General features: G+C 44.1%; 2 protein-coding genes across 3 annotated transcripts; both read left to right on the top strand.

Moving 5' to 3' along the window:
• Positions 1 to 850: 850 nt before the first annotated feature.
• CCT3 (chaperonin containing TCP1 subunit 3) lies at positions 851 to 17,458 on the top strand. Its single transcript, XM_084866812.1, has 14 exons — positions 851 to 1,016; positions 3,433 to 3,494; positions 4,234 to 4,284; positions 4,370 to 4,432; positions 5,612 to 5,708; positions 7,569 to 7,686; positions 11,179 to 11,365; positions 12,225 to 12,374; positions 13,261 to 13,393; positions 13,798 to 13,879; positions 14,749 to 14,929; positions 15,936 to 16,181; positions 16,426 to 16,557; positions 17,128 to 17,458. The coding sequence occupies exons 1-14, from the start codon at positions 986 to 988 to the stop codon at positions 17,230 to 17,232; spliced, it is 1,638 nt and encodes a 545-aa protein (XP_084722938.1). The 5' UTR covers positions 851 to 985; the 3' UTR covers positions 17,233 to 17,458.
• A 6,037-nt stretch (positions 17,459 to 23,495) lies between these two features.
• Positions 23,496 to 26,639, top strand: GLMP (glycosylated lysosomal membrane protein). 2 transcript variants are annotated; one of them, XM_084866841.1, is made up of 6 exons: positions 23,497 to 23,657; positions 24,136 to 24,393; positions 24,612 to 24,812; positions 24,941 to 25,159; positions 25,626 to 25,882; positions 25,994 to 26,639. In XM_084866841.1, exons 1-6 carry the CDS (start codon positions 23,541 to 23,543, stop codon positions 26,157 to 26,159), a joined length of 1,218 nt encoding a protein of 405 aa, XP_084722967.1. In that variant the 5' UTR covers positions 23,497 to 23,540; the 3' UTR covers positions 26,160 to 26,639. The 2 variants fall into 2 exon arrangements, with proteins under 2 accessions (XP_084722968.1, XP_084722967.1); XM_084866842.1 differs by lacking the exon at positions 25,626 to 25,882 and having other exon boundaries at positions 23,496 to 23,657.
• Positions 26,640 to 26,697: the final 58 nt, after the last annotated feature.

Raw genomic sequence — 26,697 nt, 5'->3', positions numbered from 1 at the left:
TCCTACCAACGGGCAATTACTCTCTGTGTTCTCTCCACGTTTAATTTTTGCAGTATCAGGCCTTTTCCTTTCCTATAAGGTAATGGACCAGCAGTTGAGTGGATGAAAAGGATAGGAAAGGCAATAGGTATGGAGAAAGAAACTCTCAAAAGCCTTCCAGGGAACTTGAGAAAATGTTTTGGATGGAATAATTCGGGAGAGAGGACAAATAGGCCATCACCCTCTGGTACCACTCATGGCCTCAGTTTAAACATCTGCTCAAATAGGGTTAGGCCCCAGCACAGCAATGGGTCCAGAGGCAAAAAAAAAAAAAAAAAAAACCACACAAACCCACAACTCGCAGCGTGCCTCCAAGCAATGCTGTTGACCACCGAGGCCAGCCCCAGAGAACTACAACTCCCATATCACCCCGCAGCCAGGTCTTCCCTCAGCCGCCATTGAAGTCCCGCCCCTTTATTCCTCCACTTTGCTAAGGCTGGAGCGAAAGGCATGAAACTGCCTCGCCTTTCCTGGCTTTTGCGGCCCGAGAGATGCAGAGCCGCCAGCCTGCCCAATGACCTAACCGCGTTATTCACTGAAAGCCTCAACCCCACCCAGCACCCACCCTGTAGCTGAAATACATGCGCAATGGCGTGCGAGCTCAGCGCTCGAGCCTCCGCGCCTGCGCCCTAGCTGCGCACCGCACGCGGCCGGGAGCGGCCACCTTATTGCGCAAGCGCCGGCGCTCTCCGCTTCCAGCCTCGCGCGCTCTCTACCGAGCTTGCCGTGCCGTTCTTGCGTGGAAGGCGGGGCGGAGAATGTCCATTGGCCCATTTCCGTGCCTGTCAGGGAAGGGCGTGCGGTGATTGGTGGCGACCCGGAAGGTAGCGGGTTGAGGTGTAAGCCCTGCGGAGGCAACGTTTTTCTGGGCTTCTCTCCGGTTCCCTCTCCAGAAGCTTCTGCCGGTCTTCTCCGCTCTGGGTACCGGGCTCAGCATCGCGCCGCCATGATGGGCCATCGTCCCGTGCTCGTGCTCAGTGAGTTGTGGGGAAGCCCGGGGAGAGGCCCCCCTCTTTTCCCCGCTCGGCCATACTTTTCGGGGGGTTGCCACAGCCCGGTCCCGCAGTGGTCCGGCCACTGTGGCTTCCCGTCAGCCTCCTTATTTGGGAAGGAAGCCCTTTCTCCCTCGCTCCTGCCATCCCTTAGCCCGTCCCCGTCTTCCCCGACGCCAGCTGCCCTCCCCCTCGCCCGGCCCCTGGTCCTCACGGCTACTCGGCCCGGGATCCTTCCCACTCGGCCTTCCTTCTTCCTCCCCCACTCCTTCCCTGACCCCTTTCTTACGGGATTGTCAGTGTGTAGGTAAATGGATAATGTTTATGTGGGTGTTTTTTTAGTTTGCCTCGCTTTATAACCTCGGTCCATCCCTTAGTAGCCGATGTGGCCTCGGCCATGTTGGCTGACTTGAGTGTTAACTCTGTATCATCAGCGTTAACAGTATTTCTCCATTAGAATCGTGAGGATCAAATGACTAAGTAGATACACTGCTTAAAAGAGTGGCCAACAGCAAGTAGGTATCCTGGTTCACTTCTCAGGATCGGCCCTCTTGCATTTCCGCCAGCGACCCCCGCCCTCCCTTTTCCTGAGTTACTGGCGGGGCTGCTGTGGATGGGCGGCGATCGGTGTCCCCCGCGTGGTCCCCTTTCCTCCCGCGGCCCGAGTTTTCCCCAAACGTCTCAGCCGGCTCCCTTTACCCTTTGGGAACATCCCACATTTCCTTATGACTGAACACGCACCTCAGTCATTGTCTTTCCATTCTGTGTGTTTCCATTCTGTGTGTGACTTCTGTGTGTGGCATCTGTAAGACCACCTCAGATGGCCAGCTGCCGTTTTCCCTGGCCTCCCAACTTCTGTTCAGAGAATTCATCCATTTTCTCTATTTCTGCAAATAACTGTTTTCAGGGGGAAAAATTTCACTTCACCCAGAAAAAAACACACCTTTCTGATGAGTTGATGAGAAAGGTTCCTGCTGGCTCACCACAGCCCGGAATGGGAGCCTGCGTCCTGAGAGTTGGGAACGTTTGGATTGGAGGGGCCTGGATTGAAGTTCCTACAGATTTAAATTGTAGGGGGTGTATAGTCTGGAGAGAGGAGGGGAACGAGGGTACGGTTATTGGTTTGGTTATAACCTATAACCGCCGGCTTGTCTCCACTGAGAGGGCCCAGGGGGAGTGGTGCGTGGCGAAGGCCTTTTCAGGTCTGCATTTACCCCTGACATTGGTGGCTGTAACCATTGGGGTCCGCTGTTAAAATATACACACATGTCTTACTGATAGTAAATGGGGGGGGGGTGTTTGTTAGATTTTTATTGATTTCAGAGAGGGAGAGAGAGAGAGAAACATAAATGATGAGAGTCATTGATAGGCTGCCTCCTGCACGCCCCCTACTGGGGATGGAGCCCAGAACCTGAGCTTGTGGCCTTGCTTGGGATCTAATCCAGGGCCCTTCAGTCACAGGCTGATGCCAAACTGGCTAGGGTGAGGCGTTCTTATTACATCCAAACATGAAATGACTATATCTTGCAAACTGTGTTCTCATTCCACAGGACACTGTGGGGAGCACGATCAATTATTGTAAAGAGCCCTAACTAGTTTGGCTCAGTGGATAGATCGTTGGCCTGCAGACTGAAGAGTCCCGGGTTTGATTCCGGTCAGGGGCATGTACCTTGGTTGCGGGCACATCCCCAGTAGGGGGTGTGCAGGAGGCAGCTAGTTGATGTTCTCTCTCATTGATGTTTCTAACTCTCTCCCTCTCCCTTCCTCTCAATAAAAAAAGAAATATATTTAAAAACATTGTAAAGAGTGTGAGTCTCCTTATCCAAGTAGGAAAATATGAACCCTCAAACTCTTTCCCTTTTTACATAAAGCAGTGATTGGTGCTTTTTTTAGGGTCACTAGCCCTTTGAGAATTCACTGAAAGCTATAGATCCTTTTCCCAGACAAAAGTACATTATCCCATTTTCTCATATAATCTCAGGGATTTCACTTTCCTACCGAGACCCATTCATGGATCTCAGTTATGCATCTTTGCTGTGATGGGAAAGTGATGGCATGATTCCAAAGTTGAAGCATTATGGGTATCTTAGTATACTAGGGGTTGAAGTACAATTAAAAAATTATCTTTAAAATTTATTGATTTTAGAGAGAGGAAGGGGAAGGGGAGAGAGAAACATTGTTGTTTCATTTATTCATTCATTGGTTGATTCTTGTATGAGTCCTACTGGATCTTTGATATATCGGGACCACGGTCTAACGAAATAAGCTTCCTGGCCAGTTGCTTTCATCTACATATACACCTAGGAAACTTGTGTGTTTTTCTTTCCAATGGTGAGGGAATAAATAGCTTATATACAATGGTACAATCATGAGCTGTTGTCTTTTGTTTTACCTATTTTAGGCCAGAACGTAAAGCGTGAATCTGGAAGAAAAGTTCAATCTGGAAACATCAATGCCGCCAAGGTAGCATATCTTTGAACTTTCCTCCAATTGTCTTTCCTAGTATTTCTGTATCTGTTTATGAAGGGAGAAGGAAGTCCTCTATCTCTGAATTAGGTCTAATAGCTTTCTCATAGAAACTTTTATAATTCCATCGCCGCATATTGTTTTATATTCTACTAGAGGCCCGGTGCACGAAATTCGTGCAAGCCCCGGCTTCTCCAGAAGGTCGTCCAGATGGTTGTTCTGCTGTTTGGGTCTAATTAGCATATTAGCTCTTTATTATATAGGGTTTGTGTTTGTCTCCAATACTAGACTGAGTTACTTGAAGAGGAGAGCTATATTAATTCCCTTTTGTATTCCTAGTGCCACAGTAGATCCTGGATAGGTATTTAATTAATCTTGAATGAAATAGCTCCAGGTCTGATTTAGCATGGTGTGAAGGCCACTTTCATGGAAAGAAATACTAAGACATGGATTTCCATTTATCTGGACTACTGGGAAACTGAAGCTCTGGAAGGCCTGTCCCCATTTTTCTTGGGAAAAGTCATTTCTTTCTACATCTGCCCTAAAAGTATTCCCAAAAGGGAAAAACGAAGGACAGAATCTAGCTATGCGCATGCTATATCGAAAGAGGCTGCCAGCCCTACTTTAGAGGTGACGCTGGTAAAACGCTGGGCCTGTGGGTTACTGATGCCCCCTTTCTTAGCACACACGCTGACATCATCCTCTGATTTGTACTTATCTTTTTCCTTCCTAATAGACTATTGCAGATATCATCCGAACATGTTTGGGACCCAAGTCTATGATGAAGGTAAGGTTATTTCTTATTGAAACTCATCAACTATAGATTTTCTCTTAACTGGAACACTGAAATACAACTTTTGCTTTTGTCCTAGATGCTTCTGGATCCAATGGGAGGCATTGTGATGACTAATGACGGCAATGCCATTCTTCGAGAGGTGAGACTTTTCATTATGCTTTCTAACAGTTTGATAAAGTACCCCAAAAGATATGTGTAGATGATGATTAGTTTCTTAGGGCTGCTGGAACAAATTAACACAACCTGTGTGACTTTAACAGAAACTTAAGCTTCATAGCCTGGTGGCTAGAAATCTGAACTCAAGGTGTCATGCTCCTGAAGACTTGAGGCAAGAATCCTGTGCCTTTTCTAGATTCTAATGGTTGACCACATCCTTGGCATTCCTTGGCTTGTAAACTCGGTCTCCTCTATAGTTGTCACATGGCATTCTCCTGTGGCTCTCATTATAAGGACACCAATGGTTGGATTTAGAGCCTACCGTAATATTTGTATGACTTCATCTTAACTTGTTTATATTTGCAATGACCCTATTTCCAAATATAGTCACATTTACAGTTGCAAGAGGGTAAGATTTCAACATGTCCTTTTGGAGGACATCATTCAACCACAACAGTGGTGTTCCCAGTAAATAGGCTGTAAATTATTCTGTTCTCAAAAAAACTTTAGTAGTTGACTTGGCATATTACATTTTTCCCCTAAAGTGGGGGGGGGGGGGGGGGGGGGAGAGAAGAGACTTGGAAAGGTGACTTACTTAGATATTTTGGGGGCCACATTTATTTATTTATTTATTTATTTCCTTGTGTCGAGGGCTGACTTTCTTTCTTTTTTTTAAAATATATATTTTATTGATTTTGTACAGAGAGGAAGGGAGAGATAGTTAGAAACATCTATGAGAGAGAGTCATCGATCAGCTGCCTTCTGCACACCCCCCACTGGGGATATGCCCGCAACCAAGGTACATGCCCTTGACTGGAATCGAACCCGGGACCTTTCAGTCCCTAAGCCGACGCTCTATCCATTGAGCCAAACCGGTTTTGGCAAGAGCTGACTTTCAATAGATCGCAGTGAGGGAGCTGCTCTGTTATATATGAAACCCCAAACCAGAAGCCTGGTTTAGCACCAGGTTCCCCATGAACGTGCGATGCGTGAAGGGCGTGGGGGCAGCCCTTGGGGGCCACTTTTAATCTTCCAAGCTATGGTAAAACAAAGGAAAATCGAATAAGTATGGATGCAAGAAGCTTAAGAATTAGGCCAAGCAGAATAGATGAAAAGATCTTTGAGTAGTGTTTTTAGTGGCAGTCTACATTTTTCTTTTCAGATTCAAGTTCAGCACCCAGCAGCCAAGTCCATGATTGAAATTAGCCGGACACAAGATGAAGAGGTTGGAGATGGGACCACGTCAGTAATTATTCTTGGTAAGAGAAGAATGGGAGTTTGATAAGGAAAATAGGATTGAAACAGGAAGATTTTTGCCAGCAATAATGTCTGTCTTATTTTAAGAAGGAAATTGTTACCAATGTACTAGTTACAAATATTTAAATAACATGTTGCTAATTATGCATGTATCCTCTCCAGTTGAGTATAAAATATTAATCAATAGTACAGCATGGGCTGTGTAAATCTGGTTGAATGAATACAGTCGATTCTCGTAAGTCACAGTAAGTTATGTTCTAAAAGTCACCACAAACTAAATGAGCAAATACTAAACAGTCACTCCTGGGGGAATACGGGGTTAGGTTCCTGCCAGCTTCTGGTCACATTCAACTGGTAAATACACACACACACACACACACACACCTTGTTTTTGTGTTTTTTATTTTGTTTTAAAGACATTTTACCTAATATTGTTGATTTATTAACACTGAGCTCTGGTGGGGTCCCCTTGGCCTGGCCTGTAGGGATCTGCCTGAAACTAGCTTTCTGACATCCCCCAAGGGGTCCCAGGTTGTTAGAGGGTGCAGGCCAGGCCGAGGGACCCCACCAGTGCACAAATATGTGCACTGGGCCTCTAGTAAATTCTTAATTCTTTATGAAAGGGAGGGAGGGAATTTTGCCATCATTAAAGACATCTGTTACGGTTCTGTTTAACAGGGCATATCCTTTTTAAGTTAACTTTTTTTTTTTTCCTTACCTGAGGATGAGGATATTTTTTCCATTGTTTTTTTTTCTTCTTTTTTCTCTTTTTAAGAGAGTGTGGAAAGAATGGGGCCTTAAGAGGAGAAACATCGATGTGAGAGAGACTTAGATTGGTTACCTCCAGTACCTACCTTGACCAGGGCAAGGGCTCAAATTTGCAACGCAAGTACACACCCTTGACTGGGAATTGAGCTCTGGACCCTTTGATGTGCAGACTGGCACTCTAACCACTAAGACACACTGGCCAGGGCTTTAAGCTAACTTATTTGAGCATTTTGTTCAAATATTTGATTATCTTTCTTTCAGTATACATAGTGGTCACTTAGAAATTGATACAAAGTATTGAATTCAAACATTTGAGTACATAACAAAGAGTATACCTGCAAACTTGGGCACATTTGTGTAAATTTAAAAAATGAATGCCTGTGGGCAGGTAGTATAAGCAACTTGTGAAAAACCAAATGTTTCTCTCTCATTGATGCTTCTAACTCTCCCTTTCCCTTCCTCTCTGTAAAGAATCAATAATATACATATATATATATATATATATATATGTAAAAAACATTGTGAAAAAAGAAAAAAAACATACATTTACATTTCTCCTGTTAAATTATTTTTTAGAAACAAGCTTTTGTGTTTATTTTGTGTGTGTATTAATTACAAAGTAAAGACAAATTTGAAAAGAAAGGGACATTTTACTAATAATTCCTCTTCCAGAGCGAAAATTTTATACATTTTTGGGGTATTCTTCCAGGTGTAAGGTTTCCGTGTTCTGTTTTTGTTTTTAGTACCAGCAATTTGCATCCTAGGTGTTGAAGTAATAAGTCAATTTTCTGTTACGTGTTTTTCTTTCTGTTTTAGAATCTTTGGAAAAATGTTTTCCTTTTGTTTAGAAAACTGATAACATACATAGTTAGATCAAGAAAATAAACCCTAGGATCAGTCTTTGATCATTATAATATGTAGAAGGAAGGTATTTTTTATTAATTGCCTTGTACAAAGTGTACAATTTGGGATAGTATTTACAGCCAAATGGACTATTTTAGGACGGAAAGTAAGGTATCTCTAGAAGCATAATGAAGTTGCCTTTATATCCAGGTACTTTTTTAAAACATTATGGTGTCTGTATCCTTTTTCAGCGGGAGAGATGCTCTCTGTGGCTGAGCACTTCCTAGAGCAGCAGATGCACCCAACGGTGGTGATCAGTGCTTATCGAAAGGCATTGGACGATATGATCAACACCCTTAAGAAAATCAGGTACTAGGGGACGACCAGAAGTGGGTAGTATCAGATATGGGAGGCGTGGAAGAACAATTTGTTCTTCGGTAAAAAAGTCCAGGTCTGTCACACACATTGTGGTTTAACCCTTTGTATTATTTTGTGAGGAGGAACAAAGGGGAGAACAAAATGTAAAGGATAAGTGAAATAAAAGTTTTAGAAAATGGCAAAGAATAAAAGCAGCCAAATAAAAAGGAACTAGGTTTAATTCCTTGTAACATTTTGATTACATGGTGTCTTCTGGTTCCCATGTTAGGTAGGCACTGTGGTGGGAAATGTGTAGTAAGTAAAATAAACCTAGCTTCTAAAAGCTTAGATTCTTAAAAAAAAAAAAATAATAATAATAATTAAAAAATATATATATATATATATTGATTTCAGAGAGAGAGAGAAACATCAGTAATGAGAGAGAATCATTTATCAGGTGCTTCCTGCACAAGCCGTTAACTCAAGCATGTGCCCTTGATGGGAATTGAACCTGGGACCCTTTAGTCCTATCCACTGAGCCAGACCAGCTAGGGTTTTGTTTTTTTTGTTTTTTAAAAGAAAGGAGTTTACCTCATTATTTTTAAAGTGTGTGTGTGTGTGTGTCCCCAGAGAGGAAGGGAAAGGGAGACGGGGGTAGAAACATCAATGATGAGATAGAATTGATCAGCTGTCTCCACATCCCGTACTGGCGATTGAGCCCACAACCTGGGCCTATGCCCTGACCAGAATTGAACTGTGACCTTCTGGTTCATGAGGTCAACGCTCAACCACTGAGCCACATCTGCCAGGCCGAGGTTATGTTTATTGATTTTAGAGAAATAGAACCGTGGAGTGGCTGCTTCCTGTATGCACCTCAACCAGGGACTGAACCCCCAACTCAAGCATGTGCCTTGACAGGGAATTGAACCCACGACCTGTTGGTGAATGGGATGACTCTCCAAACAACCACTCCACACCAGCCAGGGGATAGTTCAGATTCTTGTGGGAAGAATAAGGAGTTGGGTAACTAATAACAGGTTTTTAAATATCCTACCATATATATGATTATAACTAATTCAGCCAGTATTCTAATAAAATGCTGTGAAGGATAGCGACTGGGACTGAAAATGCTTTTTAAATCCCATGTAGTAATAGAAGAACTTTTTGTTAATCTTTTTTGTTCAGTGCTAATAGGGTAATGAAAGGAATATAGAAATGCGTGAATTCTAACTTCAAGGAATGTTATGCCCTGACCTGAGTGGCTCAGTTGAGGTCACTGGTTCGATTCCCAGTCAGCACACGCCTGAGGTGCAGGCTCAATCCCCAGTAGGGGATGTGCAGGAGGCAGCCAATTGATGTTTCTTTCTCACCCATATTTTTTCTATCTTCCTCTTTCTCTAAAATCAATAAAAACATTAAAAAAATAATTAACTTTAGGGAATGTTAGTTAAATCACAACATGCGGAATGCAAAATTCTTTTGATTAAAAATAAATTGTTCTAAGAATAAAATCTATAATGATCTACCCTTATATAGTTGGATTATTGGGTACATAAGTATCTAATAATTTGGTAAGCTTTGTATTGTATTGCCTGCTATTAATAAAGTATAAAATCTATTTGGCACTCTTAGGGGATGAGGAGTTTGATTTAAATTATTTTTATGAAATAAATTTTATAAGCCTGTAGAGCCATCCTAGCCAGTTTTGCTCAGTGGACAGTGTCGGCCTATGGAACTAAGGGTCTCGGGTGTGATTCTGGTTAAGGGCACGTACCTCAGTTGCAGGCTCCTCCCTGACCTGGGCCCGGGTCAGGGCTCATGCAGGAGGCAACCGATCGATGTGTTGTTTCTCTCACATCGGTTTTATTTTTCTCTGTCTTTCCCGCTCTCCCACTCTCTCTAAAAATCAATAGAAAAACATCCTCAGGTGAGGATTTAAAATAATAATATATATATATATATATATATTTTTTTTTTTTTTAAAGAGTGTAGATAAACCGGAAGAATACAAGCATGTGGAGCTGAATCTTTAGAAAGCTTTTCTTTTTATCAAGCAATAACTGCACGACAATACTTCTGGAGCTATTGCTTCTTCCCTAAAATGCATACTTCAACAATATTGAATGATTGTATATTATGTGCTTTACACTGTTTTTATAAGAGTTAAGTAATATGTGAAAATTTGGACAAGATGATATCCAAGGACACTTACATTTTATGGTTCTGAATGTTCTCTCCGTGTACAAATTTTGTTAGGGGAGACAAACACATACTAGTAAAAACAGTTAACACTGTGGGGTGCGCCATGTATTAAGGTGCTAGATAGACTAGAACCAGGTGTTCAAATGGATAGTGCAGACCATGCTGATTATTTATCTTTTAGTTAATTCTCATGTGGCGGTATTGTTTTGATTTATTTATTTTATTTTATTTATTTTTTTAGAAAAATGGAAGGGAGGGAGGGGAGAAACATTTTAAAAAATATATATTTTATTGATTTTTTACAGAGAGAAAGGGAGAGAGATAGAGAGCTAGAAACGTCGATGAGAGAGAAACATCAACCAGCTGCCTTTTGCACACCCCCTACTGGGGACGTGCCCGCAACCAATGTACATGCCCTTGACCGGAATCGAACCTGGGACCTTTCAGTCCGCAGACCGACGCTCTACCACTGAGCCAAACCGGTTTCAGCTGGAGGGGAGAAACATTGATGTGAGAGAGACACATCAATTGGTGCCTCCCTCATGTACTCCAGATGGAGTGGGAATTGAACCTGCAACCTAATTATGTCCCCTTTGCAGGGAATCAAGCCCATGACACTTTGGTGCATGGCCTGACTAACCATTGAGTAATATTGTCCAGGGCTGAGGCTGATAATAAAGAGGAAATAGAATTTGCTAGGGGTCAGGTTTCAAAGACCAAGCTTTTTTTTTAATATATATTTTATTTATTTTTTACAGAGAGGAAAGGAGAGGGACAGAGAGTTAGAAACATTGATGAGAGAGAATCATAGATCAGCTGCCTCTTGCACACCCCCTACTGGGGATGTGCCCGCAACCCAGGTACATGCCCTTGACCGGAATCGAACCCGGGACCTTTCAGTTAGCAGACAGATGCTCTATCCACTGAACCAAACTGGTTTCGGCAGACCAAACATTTCTTGACCCAAGTTGTAAAAGTTTTAGAATTTTTATTTGAAGCAGAAGGTGAAGAACAAGTTATTTTACTGAAGGTCTATATGTAAGTGTAGAAGAGTTGTCAAACAAGGGAACAGGTTACTTGGGGATTTGATATACCTTTCAGGGATGGGTTAGTTGTAATCTTGCTGAAAAGGCAGAAGGATGGACAAGATTACTTGATGTCACTTTTGGTTTCCTACAAAGGAACAGGTTCCCTAATTCTACCTTTTGGCCCATTATTGGAGTCATTGAGATATAGATGTGGGGTTTTTCTTAAATGTACAAGACCCCTGTTGAGCATATTACCTGGTTTTCTTTTCCTCAGTACTCCCGTTGACACCAGTAACCGAGATATGATGCTGAACATCATCAACAGCTCCATTACTACCAAAGCAATCAGTCGGTGGTCCTCTTTGGCTTGCAGCATTGCCCTGGATGCTGTCAAAACTGTACAGTTTGAGGAGAACGGTCGGAAGGAGATTGATATCAAGAAATACGCAAAGGTGGAAAAGGTAAACTTCCAATTAGTACTTTGGAGACAAATTGTTTCCTAGCATGAGTCATCCCATTTGTGGAGGAAATAGGTTTAAATCCGAACAATATATCTTTATAGTGATAACTAGGAAGAATATTTGTTGCTTGGGAAACAAAAAATTGAAAAAGGGGGTATTTGTGGAATAATTCTACTACCTTCTCTGCTGTCTGTACACAAAGTTTATAGGGGCAAAGAAAGGTTTATTGGTGTCTTCATGTTTGTGTATTTGTGTACATATCAGCCACTTGATTGGTATATAAAGAAAGGCTCTACAATATTCTGTTAATAAACCCCAGAATGCTTTCTGCATCTCTCTATTATTAATTTAAGATTAAAAGGTAGCATTAATAGTCCAGCTAGTGTGGTTCAGTGGTTGAACATCGACCTATGAACCAGGAGGTCACGGTTTGATTCCAGGTCAGGGGACTGGCTCAATCCCCAGTGGGAATTGATGTTCTATATCTCTCTCTGAAATCAATAAAAGCATTTTTTTTAAAAAAATAGCATTAATATCTTGTGGCCAGTAGATGGAGCCCCGAGCCTAAAATTCTGTGGAAATATCTTTCAGGAAGTAGAAGTCTGAGCCCCTTGAGATGAAATATTTGTCAGTCTCTGTTTCTGTGGTTTCACCTGACCTTCAAATTAGGTTTTATGGTCCAAGATTGTTGTGCTTCCTAGAAGGGAAAAAATGTGATTGTAACAGTTTGTTTTTGAGGTTCATGGAAGAAAGATACTTTGGAAACCCAAAATAGTGATCCTTCGGGAAAGATGAACATTGGGAAGAGAGTTGAGAAATTGTCTCTCCTGGTTGTGAATTAAGGTGGATCTTTTTGCAGATTCCTGGGGGTATTATTGAAGACTCTTGTGTTTTACGTGGCGTCATGATTAACAAAGACGTGACCCATCCCCGAATGCGGCGCTATATCAAGAACCCCCGCATAGTGCTGCTGGATTCTTCTCTGGAATACAAGAAAGGAGAGAGCCAGGTGAGGTTCCTGGTTCTGTTCCTTAAAGTTGATATAAGAATCTAACTATTAATATGTACATGGGAAATAAAAGCTATGTTTATTACATGCCTACTAAATGTCAATTACTGACCTTTATATGTAATTTCTGATTCTAAAAACAACTTTTATTGCAAGCAACACTCTGTGGCAGATGATCGACACTGTCTGACACAATTTGAGCTTGCTATAGCAACAAAGTCTAACCTATTTCGGTGCTCTCCTCTATGAGACAAGCCGTTATATAGACTTAGACAGAGTTCCGGCAGTTAGCTAACGTGCAGTTCAGCTGTGCCTGTGTTCAACTTCGTGAATGATGAGAGAGGTTGTGAATGCTGGGTCTTCTGAGTCATCATTTTAATCTTACCCAACAGTACATTAATATTTTGGAACATTCCATTGGTAACCTGAATTCAGTGAATGCCTTTGGTCTATGAATCCTCTGCGAATTTTGAGTAGCAGTGTGTTTGGTTTTCTCAGGAGGGCTCAGGAACAAAAGGCAGGGTTTTAAATGTTCGTGATGGGCAATAAGGTATAGAATGAGTCGTGATACTGAACTTTACTTTTTTGTTTCCTGGTAGAAAAAACACACAACAACCACCCTTTAAGGCAGTTGGTTTTGACTTCCATTTTAACAGATGAGGAATCTAAAGATCAGAAAAGTTGGATTAAGGAACACAACTGATACTGGTCAAATCAGGATTTGAACCCAGCTCTGTTTGGCCTTAACTCGACACTACTATATTACCTTTTCTAATGCAACAATAGAATAGTAGTCAATGTAATTTTGAAGTGCTAAAGAAAAATAAAGTAGTTGGAAATTATTAAATAAGGATTGTGAATAAGAATCAATTTGTCCACCACACAGACTGACATTGAGATCACACGAGAGGAAGACTTCACCCGAATCCTCCAGATGGAAGAAGAGTACATCCAGCAGCTCTGTGAAGACATTATCCATATGAAGCCCGACGTGGTCATCACTGAAAAGGGCATCTCAGGTGGGAATACACTCTTTAAAAATATATATTTTTATTGATTTCAGAGAGGAACGGGGGGAGAGAGAGAGAAACATCAGTGATGAGAATCATCAATGATGAGAATCATCGATCGGCTGGCTCCTGCATGCTCCCTAATAAGGATCGAGCCTGAAACCCGGGCATTTGCCCTGACCAGGAATTGAACCAGGACCTCCTGAGCCACACCTGCTGGGCCGGACTCTACTCATTTTTTAAACCTTCTGTTGGTTGAGGTAGAAGAGAGATGGTGATTCCCCTCTCCCCATGTTGGCATAGATTGAATATAAAAAACATCTGATGGTTAGGGTATATTGAGGATCTGAGGATAAACCAGTTAGAACCCAGGAGTTCTGGTTTTGAGCTTACCTCTGCTCTTGGGTTTGCAGATTTAGCTCAGCACTACCTCATGCGGGCCAATATCACAGCCATCCGCAGAGTCCGGAAGACAGACAATAATCGCATCGCTAGGTGAGTAGTTCAGGTAAAAATAAGATTCTTCCTTTCCAAGTATTTCTATTTTGTAGCTTCATAATGCAGTCATCATTACCTGAAAAAGTCTAACATAGGATATAATCAGTCAAATCAGTTATAGGTCCTGAGTTTAGCTGTCTGCTGTTTTCAGAAGTCCTTTATCTAATCCATCAGTTGTCATTTCTGTACTGCTCCTAACCAGTAGTGACCAACTTCTACTTAGACATCTGTGATCACTACCTTAGTATAGGGGTCCATTGCAGAGTAGCCTGTTTATAAGCCTGCCCCTACACCACAGAATATATCATAGATCCAAATTGAATTTTGTATCTGAAATTGCTCTGGGCATATGCACATATACTTAGTTGATTGTCTACATGTCCATGGGGAAAAGAATGACAGATACAATATTAGTCCTGCTTTTATTAAAATTGGGTCAGACATATACTTCTGTACTTAGTCCCCTTCCTCCTTACTTGCCTTTGTATCATCTTCAGTAGAGTCCTATTATTGGCCTTGAAATCTAACTAGGTGATACAGAATGAATTCTTCTAGAAATGACTATTTTGTGGTATGTTCATGTTAGATACCTGTAAGAGCTCATTGTCCAAACTGTATCTGGTTATAGTAGTTGCCTTAGCTGGATACACTTTTATTTATAAAGCCGTATTAGTTTAGGGAAACTTCACCAATACATGTTTGAAAACCTATTTCACCAGGCAGCCAAGACCTCCTGAGTTTTGGGTAGCAATGTTTCTAGCAGTCCACTTTTGCCCTTATCCCAGTCACAGACTCTAGGGACTAGGGAGATGAGTAAAAATATCTGAAATCATCTGGTTCCTCCCACTTCCTCATCTAATCAATAGAGCCTGTGGGGCCCGGATAGTCAGCCGGCCAGAGGAGCTGAGAGAAGAAGATGTGGGAACAGGAGCGGGCCTGTTGGAAATCAAGAAAATCGGAGACGAGTACTTTACATTTATCACTGAGTGCAAAGACCCCAAAGCCTGCACCATTCTTCTCCGGGGGGCCAGCAAAGAGATTCTCTCGGTGAGTCAGCCTTGCAAGTGGGACTGAATTTCTTGAGTTTCCCAGAGGACTTAAAATCACCCTGTTGTCCATGGGTAGCTATTTAGTTTTGATCGGCAGCCACACACATCTGTCTCTCCTGCTTATTTAAAAAAAAAAAAAGTTTTTACTGATTTTTTTAGAGCAGGGAAAGGAATAGTTAGAAATGTCGGTGAGAGAGAAATATTATCGATTTGGCTGCCTCCTGTACACCCCCTCCTGAGGATAAGCCTGAAACCCCGGCATGTATCCTGACCTGGCTTGGAATTGAACCAGTGATCTCTTGGTTCCTGGTTTGACTGCTGAGCCACACCTGTCAGGCCTGCTTACTTTTTAAGTATATTCACGTTCTTGTAAAACAGGTCTCCAGAACACATCTTGCAAAACTGAGATAATGCCCATTGAATTGTGATTCATCATTCCCCATTCCCCAACCCCTGGTAATCTTTAAGTTGAAATTATTTTTTTTTCTTTTGTTAATCTTCATACAAGGATATTTTATTCATTGATTTTTAGAGAGAGTGGAAGCGGAGAGAGAGAAACATCAGTGTGAGAGAGAGACATCGATTGGATTGCCTCCCACACATGCACCAACTGGGGTAGGGGATCGAACCTGTGACCCTTCAGAATGCAGACAGACGGTCTAACCATTGAGCTAGTGGCCAGGGCATAAATACTACACTCCCCCCCCCCCCCCCCCAATGAGGTTACGTAACTTACCCAAAGGCACATAACTATTGTAAGAAACCTAATTCCACAGAGTGACACCTCCGTCCCAACCCCAGCCCTTTTGCAGTGTAGTTACTGTGTTTGCCCAAGGTAACTATCATCTGCCTTGCCCAATAGGGATTCCAAGGACCTTTCTTAGTTGCCCTCCTTGGTGGGTTACTGAACTTGGCAGTCAGGAAGTCCTTTGGCACCTCTGATTTGTCCCTGAGTCATCGAGCCATCGAGCTTTTGCTTCATATTATCTCTTTGCTTTTCCAAGGAAGTAGAACGCAACCTCCAGGATGCCATGCAGGTGTGCCGCAACGTTCTCCTGGACCCTCAGCTGGTGCCAGGGGGTGGGGCCTGTGAGATGGCTGTGGCCCATGCCTTGACAGAAAAATCCAAGGCCATGACTGGTGTTGAGCAGTGGCCGTACAGGGCTGTTGCTCAGGCCCTGGAGATCATCCCTCGTACCCTTATCCAGAACTGTGGAGCCAGCACCATTCGTCTACTTACCTCTCTTCGGGTGAGTTCCTGTTCATGCTGTTCTCTTGATGGTTGACATCTGTCTATCCAGGTTTTCTTTTATAGCTTGTTTTCTTAATATCTCTGCTCCTAATTTTTTACTTGTTTGTTGTCGTTGACATTTCCCCTTACCGTTTCCTTACCAATCTAGTGGTTTTGGTTTAGTTTTTTACCTAATGTTCCCTGCTAGCTTACTTATTCCCACTGTTTTCCCCTTTAACTGTTTATGCTTGTTCCAACTACAGGCCAAGCATACCCAGGAGAACTGTGAGACCTGGGGTGTAAATGGTGAAACCGGTACTTTGGTGGACATGAAAGAACTGGGCATCTGGGAGCCATTGGCTGTAAAACTGCAAATATATAAGACGGCAGTGGAGGTGAGGCACCCCAAGGCGTATGCTATTCTGTTTATTCCCACATAACCAGAAACCAGTGTGTTCAGTCCCATCTTGAAGGGGAGGGGGTATGGAAGGCAGCGTATTCCCACAAAGATCCGCAAGGAATTCCATTCCCCTACTTACCTTTAGCTCATATAAAAAGGCAAGGTGCCCTGGCCGGTGTTGCTTGGTGGTTAGAACATTGGCCTGAGCACCAAAGTGGCAGGCTCAATTCCTGGTCAAGGGCACATACCTGGGTTGCAGGTTCAGTACAGTCGGGCACATGCTGGAGGCAACCCAATTGATGTGTTTTGTTCACGTCAATGTTTCTCTCCCCCTTCCTTTCCTCTGTCTTGTAGAAAAAATATCCTCTGGTGAGGATTAATAAAAAAGCAAGGTGTACAAGCTGCATTCCTGGCTTAGGAAGAACTGCATTTTAATTTAAGACTGAAAAGATAGCTTTCAGATAAAATGGTAATTGTGGAGGAGGAGCCAGGTGATAATGTCTAAAAGAAAACAAATGCCCTTCCCTTCTCTACTGACCTCTTTGGGCTGTGGTTTTTCTCCTAGACTGCCGTTCTGCTGCTGCGGATTGATGACATCGTCTCGGGCCACAAAAAGAAGGGCGATGACCAGAGCCAGCAGTGCGGGCCTCCTGATGGTGGCCAGGAGTGAGTGGTGGGCAAAGTGACCTCAACACACAGAGCCAACAGTCTCCTCCCTGCCTGGGCCAGACGGCAGGGACACTGTGGATGTCTTTGTTTGGAAAGGATCAGGTTGAGGGGCAGCCCCAGTCCCGTTCTGTCCCAGCTCAGTTTGCAAAAGGCACTGACATGTAATTCTTCTCTATTGTAAGCTTTCCATTTAGTTTGCTTCCGATGATTAAATCTAAGTCATTTGAGACAGTTGTTATGTGTTTTTCAACCTTGGGTTATATCTCTGCCTCCTGGCAAAGAAGGAAGAGGCAGAATTCTTGGGAGGAAGGGAGATGGGAATAGGGTCATTAAATGGTTTTATTTGCCTTGTTGAAGGGGTATTCTTCAGACTTCTCAGTAGATGCTGGTTGGAAAGACTCAAAGTTCAAAGGATGATACTATGAAGTTTAAATAAGCTTCACCTTGCACTCACCACCCAAAGAACAGGAGGAACCTGTCCAAACCATGGATGTTTCTCATCTGTCGTCGTATATAGAGCAACACCCAATTCATGGCAGGGCTCAGATGTGTCCTAAAGCACGTAGAACGTCTGTTTCTGAGATTGTAGCCTGTAGCTTTTATTTTTATTTATTTTTTAAAATATATTTTTATTGATTTTTTACAGAGAGGAAGATAGAGGGATAGAGAGTGAGAAACATCGATCAGCTGCCTCTTGCACACTCCCCACCGGGGATGTGCCTGCAACCAAGGCACATGCCCTTGGCCGGAATCGAACCTGGGACCCCTTAGTCCACAGACCGACACTGTATCTACTGAGCCAAACCAGTTTCAGCTGTTTTCTGTAGCTTTTAGAATCCTTCTTGTCTTACCTGGAATTCTTTTTCTCTGCCTTCTCCCAATGTTCTTCCTGATTTTGATCCATATTTTGACTTGTTGGCTTATTGTCAGGGCATGCTTTGTCACAGTAGGACTACTCTGCCCTCCCTACTAGCATAAACAAAATAAAACTCATTTTGTGCTTTTTTTTTTTAATAAGATTTTTAAACTGACTTTTAAGGGGAGAGAGAAATATTGATGTTAGAGTGAAATATCAATAGGCTGCCTCCTTCGGGACCCTACCAGGGATTGAGCCCACAATCTGGGCATGTGTCCTGACTGGGAATTGAACTGGCAACCTTTCGGTGCACAGGATGACGCCCAACCAACTGCACACCAGCCAGGGCTGTGCTTTGTTTTATCAAGGAAAAGACTGAGTAATGGCCTTGGCTTGTGGGAGCCTAGGGAAGCTCGCCTTTGATTTCTTCAGTTCCTTCCTCTTGGCTATTGGGCCTTCTACCCTTTGGCCTTATAATTCATATAATTAGCCTTTATCTCATACTTCCTGAAAACAAAAGGATTTACTTTCATATTAAGTTGAATACTAGGTAGAATAATAGTCTACTGTATCATAGACATGCTCTAATCACTTTGCATGTATTAGCTGCTCCTCACATGGATCCTATAGGATATGTACTGTCCCCCTTATGATGGGAAATCTAAAGCCATGGATAAAGAAACTTGTCTAAGAGTCACAAAACTGGTGAGTGGTAGACCTAGACTTTCTATGTAGGTAGTCTGGCTGTAGAAGCCATGCTGTTGTTAGAGCTGGCTGTGCTGGCTGGATTGAGGTATAAGGTGGAAAATGGCTAGTAAGAGGGCTTCTGGAGACTTGCTCTGTTTATACCTACTGTGTTTCCCTGAAAGTAAGACCTAGCGCATGGAAAGATAAGACATTCCCTGAAAATAAGACCTAGTGTAACTTTGGGAGAAAAAAATAAGACACTGTCTTATTTCCGGGGAAACAGAGTAGTATTAGCTTCCTGCCTAGCCCAGTCTAAAGTCCTCACTCAGCCTTTCCTCATCCAGCCTACCTAACCTTTTGTTGAAATCCCTGCCTCTTGTGGTGGTGATAATTCCCTCCTGTGGTGTTAATAATAACCTTGTGGTGTTAATAAGACCTTAGGTCAATTCTCAAGTAAAAAAGATCTTGAAGAAACAGTACTCATAAGACCTGCTAAATGATAGAGGAAGAAAGCTAGACACACTGTGTGGATTCTTTCCCCCCCATTTGTCCCTGTCGATTCTAGTTTCAACTCTTAAGGGTTAAGCACTTGGGTAACTGTACATGGCGATTTTCCCTTTAAGCATCTCCTGAACCTATGGGAATCTCTTCTGGTTATCTTAGATCAATCTGTACTCTCTGTCAAAGCCCCCTTGTGCTGTTGTACAAAGCCTAAATTTAACAGTGATTAAATTTTGCCTTCTCTTTGTTCATGGTTCTTCCTATTGTCAAACTCCTAGATTTAGCAAAATTCTATTTCCCTTCTGCTTTTATAGAGAGACTTGAATTCCTGACCACTAGGTCCTCGGTATTAAACCCAGACTTGTGTTTACTCTCCCTGTACCTCAGAATACAAGTACTACTTTTTTCCCAAGAAAAATGAAAGTTTTTGAGGAAACACATTCATCTTAGCGTAGCCACTTGAGGGGAAAAGTGAAATTGGATCCCTACTTGATTCATTACAGCAAAATTAATTCTGGGCAGCTGAAAGATTTAAATATAAGAAAAGGAAACTATAAACAACCCTGGCTTTGATCCCCAGTAGGGGGCGTGCAGGAGGCAGCCGATCAATGACTGTCTCTCCTCGATGTTTCTATCCCTTCCTGAAGTCAATAAAAATATATTTTAAAAAATGTTGTGTAGTAAAAGACAAATGGGAGAGGGAGGATGTTTCAACAATACAAAGTTAATTTCTTGAAACGGCTTTTGGGACTTGGAAGTCCTCTGTGGTTTGTTGGTTGGATTTGTCCTGTGCACCTGTGCACTGACAAGTTGGTTCAATTTCTGGTCAGGGCACATGCCCAGGTTGTGGGTTCAATCCCCGCTAGGGGGCATGCAGCAGGCAGCCAATTGATATTTTACTTTCACATCGGTGTCTTTTTCTCCCTTTCCCTTCTCTGAAAAATCAATTAAAAAATAAATATTATATATATATATATATATATATCTCCTGTAGAAACAGGCAAAGTTCGTAAATATTGGGTCGGCAACTAAGTAATTGCGGGTTTCACACATATATGGCTTCAGTTGAATTTTTAGGTTTGCAGACGTAGTACAAATGTAAAACACATTTTGTATTTGATAGTTGGCTATTCAGCTGTTAATCAGTAAAAAAAGTTTTTTGATCAGTTTTGTAGTTTTTGTTTGGCGTTCGTTGAAAAATGGAAAATCAAAAGGAACATTTTCGTCATATTTTGCTTTTTTATTTCCGCAAGGGAAAAACGCATCACAAGCTCATAAAAAGTTATGTGCTGTTTATGGTGACGAAGCCTTAAAAGAACGGCAGTGTCAAAATTGGTTTGCCAAATTTCGTTCTGGTGATTTTTCACTCAAAGATGAAAGACGCTCTGGTCGTCCAGTTGAAGTTGATGACGCCCTAATCAAAGCAATAATCAATTCGGACTGTCACAGTACAACACGTGAGATTGCAGAGAAGCTTCATGTATCACATACATGCATTGAAAATCACTTAAAACAACTTGGCTATGTTCAAAAACTCGATACATGGGTTCCTCACGAACTGAAAGAATCACAGTTAACGCAACGCATTAGCAGCTGCGATTTGCTAAAGAAACGTAATGAAAATGATCCATTTTTAAAACGACTGATAACTGGTGATGAAAAATGGGTTGTTTACAACAATATCAAGCGGAAAAGATCGTGGAGCAGGCCAGGTGAACCAACTCAAACAACATCAAAAGCTGATATTCATCAAAAGAAGGTTTTGTTATCAGTTTGGTGGGATTACAAAGGAATTGTCTACTTTGAACTCTTACCACCCAACCGAACGATCAATTCTGATGTCTACATTGAACAACTAACGAAATTAAACAATGCAGTTGAAGAAAAGCGGCCCGAATTGACAAATCGAAAAGGTGTTGTATTCCATCATGACAATGCAAGGCCACACACATATTTGGTCACTCGGCAAAAATTAATGGAGCTTGGTTGGGATGTTTTGCCACATCCACCATATAGTCCTGACCTTGCACCATCTGATTACTTTTTGTTTCGATCTTTACAAAACTCCTTGAATGGTAAAAATTTCAATAATGATGATGATGTCAAATCGTACCTGATTCAGTTTTTTGCTAATAAAAAACAGAAGTTTTTTGAACGTGGGATTATGATGCTGCCTGAAAGATGGCAAAAGGTCATTGATCAAAATGGGCAATACATTAAAGAATAAAGTTATTTAGTTCCATGAAAAAATTGTCTTTGATTTTCTTTAAAAAATCCGCAATTACTTAGCTGCCGACCCAATAGTTTAAGAAAAGCAAAAATAAATTACTGTAAAACATTACATGCTCACCCTTATAAGGGAAATGCAAATTAAGTTTGATAAACACTTGCAAGGATGTAGGGAAATGGGCCTTCAGCTCATGGTTTGAGCAGCAATTGATAAGTCTCAAAGGGCAGTTTGACCTGGTAATTCCATTTCTCGGTGTTTACCTTATGGATTTGGTTACAAATATGTATGAGATACTGGCCTGGTCAGGTACTCAGTTGGTTAGAGCATCATCCCAAAATGCCAAGGTTGTGGGTTTGATCAGGGCACATAGAAGAATCAACCAAAGAGCCCTGGATGGTTTGCTTAGTGGTTAGAGCATCAGACTGGACTGAAGAGTCCTAGGTTCGATTCCAGTCAAGAGCACATGATGGGGTTGCAGGCTTGATCCCAGTAGGGGGCATAAAGGAGGTGGCCGATCAATGAGTTTCATCATTGATGTTCCCATCTTCCCTCTCCCTCTGAAATCAATAAAAATATATTTTAAAAAAGAATCAACCGAAGAATGCATTAGTAAGTGGGATAACAAATGGATGTGTTTTTTTTTTCAAATCAAACTTAAAAATAACATTAAAAAACAATATATATGAAACATTTCAGAGATATTCCTTTCAGCATTATTTGCAATAGCAAAATGTTAGAACTCTGAAGATTCTGACTAAATATGTCCATGCAACATCCTCCTGCAGTGAAATACTTACATGGAGACTAAGACCGCTCCAAGTGCACTGATACTGAACAGTGTTCAATGTACAAGAGAAAAAAAATGCATAACAGTGGATGCCATTGTATGTATTTTACACGTGTACCTAATGTATTATATACTTGAGTATGCATCGAGTATCTTTGGAAGGTCACAAACTGGTAATAGTTTTTTCAGGAAAGAAACCAAGTTGCTAGGGAATAGGGGTGTTACCCTGTGGTACCTTGAGAATTTTGTACCATATGCATTTATTATTAGTGAAAATAATTTTAAGATTAAGCAAAAAACAAAACCCAAGCACAACACAAAGTACATTCATTCAGCTGGACATGACAGTATTTTGCTCTCATAACCTATTTTCAGAGTTATCTTTTTTTCTTTAGTTCCACCTGGGGGCTCAATAAATAGTAACTGACAAAAAGAACCTTATAGAGCAGTGGTCGGCAAACTCAGTCAACAGAGCCAAATATCAACAGTACAAGGATTGAAATTTATTTTTATTTTTAAAAATATATCTGATTTTTTTACAGAGAGGAAAAGGAAGGGAGAGAGATAGGGAGTTAGAAACATCGATAAGAGAGAATCATTGATCAGCTGCCTCTTGTATACCCCCTACTGGGGATGTGCCTGCAACCAAGGCACATGCCCTTGATGGCAATCGAACCTGGGACCTTTCAGTCCCCAGGCTGACACTCTATCCACTGAGCCAAACTGGTTTTGGCAAGAGCCAAATTTTTTAAACTTCTAAGGCCACTTCTTCAAGAGACTCACCCAAGCCGTGGTATTTTGTGGAAGAGCCACACTCAAGGGGCCAAAGAGCCTCATGTGGCTCGCGAGCCGCAGTTTGCCCACCGCGGTTCTATAGTATGCTGTTTTCCCCAAGGAATTCTTTCAAATTCCTCTGTGCCTCCTGTACCAGAGTCATTTTTGGGGATCTCATTTGGAACTTGAATATACACATCATGCCCACTTTTAGGTAACTGTTCAATGGGACCAGTTAGGTATGAGTGGTCAGGAATATGTCCACCTGTCTGTCTAGTCAGACGTCTTGCCAACCCAGCTGGGTATGACAAACTTCTAACCATTCTGAGTCTGTTCTCACTCAAGCCTAAAGCTGGGTTACATGAGGCGGTCTCTTTAAGAACTGGTGTGATGGCTCCGCCTTTTTAAAAAGAGATCAGCTGAGTCTGTAAGTCACATGACGCGGTGTCTTCCGTCCTCTGAAGCTGGAGCTGCATGTGCAGCTGTGAGGAGCCCCGCTGGGGCTGGGGGCATTGTGCCCCCAGCCCCATTCTCCTCCTGAGTCTTCTGTTGGCAGCTCCGTTTGGCCTGCGGGGGGAGGAGACCCGCCAGGTGAGGGGCCAGAGCAGCAGAGGTTTCAGGAAATGCTAGGCTTGAAGGGTGGTTAGAATCCAGGGCAATCAAGGGGTGGAGTGGACGGGGGCGGGTGGTTGCGTAGAGAAGAGTTCTTTAACTTGGGGTTGGGGCCAGCGTGGAGCCGGGCGGGTACGAGGGCTTCCTGTCATCTTGAGAAATCTGGATCCTGACTCAGCCCTGAGTAACTCAGGTCCAGGCGACGTTATTTTTTTCTTCCTCCTCTTAGCTCTACACGCTGATCTCAACCAGGGTCAGGGCAATTCTGGCTCTTCCGCCCTCTCCTTTACCCCCTCCGCCTTCCCCTACACCAAGATTCCCAAACCTCCCACAGGAGCTTCTCATCTAGGCTCCACCTTGCCCCCCCGCCCCCCATGTTCCAGGTCCCCACACTTCTCCTTTTCCCTGTGTCTCTCCCTAATCCTGTTCTCTTGACCCCCATTACTCCATGTTCCAGGTGACTCTGGAGGTCATCTCTGACTCGATGGGGCTCCCCCAAAACCTGCTTCATATCCGAGCCGTGGGCACCAATTCCACGTTGCACTATGTGTGGAGCAGCCTGGGGCCCCCAGCAGTGCTGCTGGTGGCCACCAACACCCCCCACAGCAACCTGAGTGTCAACTGGAGCCGCTTGCTCTCCGATGAGCCTGAGGGGGCCCTGGTGGTGCTTCCCAAAGACAGCGTCCAGTTTTCGTCCGCCCTTGTCTTTACCAGGGTGAGGAGGTTGGGGGAGAACCAAGGGAGAGAGGAGAGGGTTTGTCAAATTGGAGGAAGAAACTGAAGCTGGGTGGGTGAAGTAGAGCCAGGTTGAGAGCCGGAGCATGGGGTCTGGTGAGTGGTGGTGGTGGTGGTGGTGGTGAGGCGGGGGCGGGGGGTGATTCAGGAGAAAGCTGGACTCAGGCAAGCCCAGTCCTGTCCCACCCCACCCACCAGCTGCTTGAGTTTGACAGCACCAACACGTCCGATGTGGCAGCGACGCCGCCGGGGAAACCGTATCCCCCGTACTCCTTGGCCGAGTTCTCCTGGAACAACATCTCTGACGCGCTGGATCCTGCCACCCTGAGAGCCACATTCCAAGGCCACCCCAGTCACGACCCCACCCGGGCTTTTGCCAATGGCAGCCTGGCCTTCAGGGTAAGGGCATGGGAAGACCTCGAAAGGCTGGGTTATGAGGGTGGGAGTTAGTGATGGTGGTGGCCTTCAAGGGCAGGCATCCATCTGCTTCCCATTCCCCCCCCCCCCCCCGGCTTCCTCCCTCCTAGGTGCAGGCCTTCTCCAGGTCCGGCCGCCCAGCCCAGCCGCCTCGCCTCCTGCACACCATGGACACCTGCCAGCTGGAGGTGGCCTTGGTGGGGGCCTCTCCCCGAGGAAACGGCTCCCTGTTTGGGCTGGAGGTGGCCACCGTGGGCCAGGGCCCTGACTGCCCCTCGATGCAGGAGCAGCACTCCATCGACGACGAATATGCACCTGCTGTCTTCCAGGTCAGGCTCCCAATGGAGAGACAGATGAGGGGGTGAATGTAAATGGAACCCCTATTAGGACCTCAGACAGTCATTCAACCGTTTGATATTTAGCAACACGGTATTCGGCTCCGTTAAGTACAGGATGCCATGCTAATGAATTCAGCCCAGGCTCTGCCCTCATGGGGAAGATAGAAGACGGGCAGGGCAGTGGGACTCAGTGCTCTGGCAAGGGGGATGTGCAAGGCCTAGGGGCCCAGAGGCGGGTCCTGGGTGCAGGCTTGCAGAGAGTCAGTGTCCATCCAGCCCAACTTCCCTCTCTGGAGAGTGAACATTGGGGACCCAGTGCGAACAGCCTGTGAGTCCTAGGACCAGCCAGGACTCAGGACGACTAGTGACAGATGCAGTCTGAGGAAGGCCGGGGGTGGTAGAAGGGTCAGGCGCAGGCTAGTCCTCTTCACGCTGCGCTGTCTGCCTTTCTCCCCAGTTGGACCAGCTGCTGTGGGGCTCTCTCCCATCGGGCTTTGCGCAGTGGCGACCAGTGGCTTTCTCCCAGAAGCAGGGGGGCCGAGAGTCAGCCCTGCCCTGCCAGGCTTCCCCTCTTCATCTCACCTTGGAGTACCCGCTCCCCCAGTCGCCCATTGTCCGAGCCTTTTTCGGATCCCAGAGCAACTTCTGTGCCTTCAACCTGACATTTGGGGCTTCCGCAGGCCCTGGCTACTGGGACCAACACTACCTCAGCTGGTGAGTCCGGTCCGGGGCCGAGGGCCCGGGAAGCTGAACGGAGGAGGGCTGGGCCTCTGAGCCTCTCCTCCTAAGTCTGCTGACCTCTCCTTTTCACTCCACTTGCTCTAGGTCGATGCTCCTTGGTGTGGGTACCCCTCCAGCGGATGCCTTGTCCCCCTTAGTGCTGGGCATCATGGCAGTGGCCCTGGGCGCTCCAGGACTCATGCTGCTTGCAGGAGGCCTGTTTCTGCTGCTGGGCCCCAAGAGGTACTCAGAGTATCAGCCCATAAACTGAGGCCCGCGCTCTAGACGGAAGGACAATACCGGACCTGCCGTGCTGCGTGGGTTTTTTATTTTTTTAATTTCTTTATTGATTAAGGTATCACATATTTGTCCTCATCCCCCCCATTCCCATCCCCCACCCCTCCCCACTCCTGCCCCCACCCCCCCTTCCGTGCCCCCCTTCCGTGCCATGTCTTAAAACCTCTGCAGGTTGAGGGTCAGTGTTCCCAGCCAGCTACTCCTTTCTCCCCCTCTCGCTTCTCCGCAGAACCTGAGACTAGCCTCCACTCCTGGGAGCCACCAGGTGGACCTTCCTTCAGATTCCGTAGAGGGCCCAGGACCAGGGTTATTGCTAGAGGGAGGGTGCCCTTCTTTGGAGCCTGTCCACCCCCCAACCCCATTTCTCTTGGACAGGACTCGGAGGCCAACACGAAAGGCTGGCTGGCTGGTTGCTGCTGTGTGGGCTTGAAATAGACTTGTGTTTTCCACAGGACGTGTCTCTGTGTGGATGTTGTTGGGTTGCTTCCAGGGAATGAAAGGGCTTAGAGATG

This window comes from Pipistrellus hanaki (genome assembly GCF_964339955.1).
Source record: "Pipistrellus hanaki genome assembly, chromosome: 18".
Taxonomy (NCBI): domain Eukaryota; kingdom Metazoa; phylum Chordata; class Mammalia; order Chiroptera; family Vespertilionidae; genus Pipistrellus; species Pipistrellus hanaki.
Note: the sequence above shows the minus strand (reverse complement) of the source record. Positions and strands in the feature narration are given on the sequence as shown.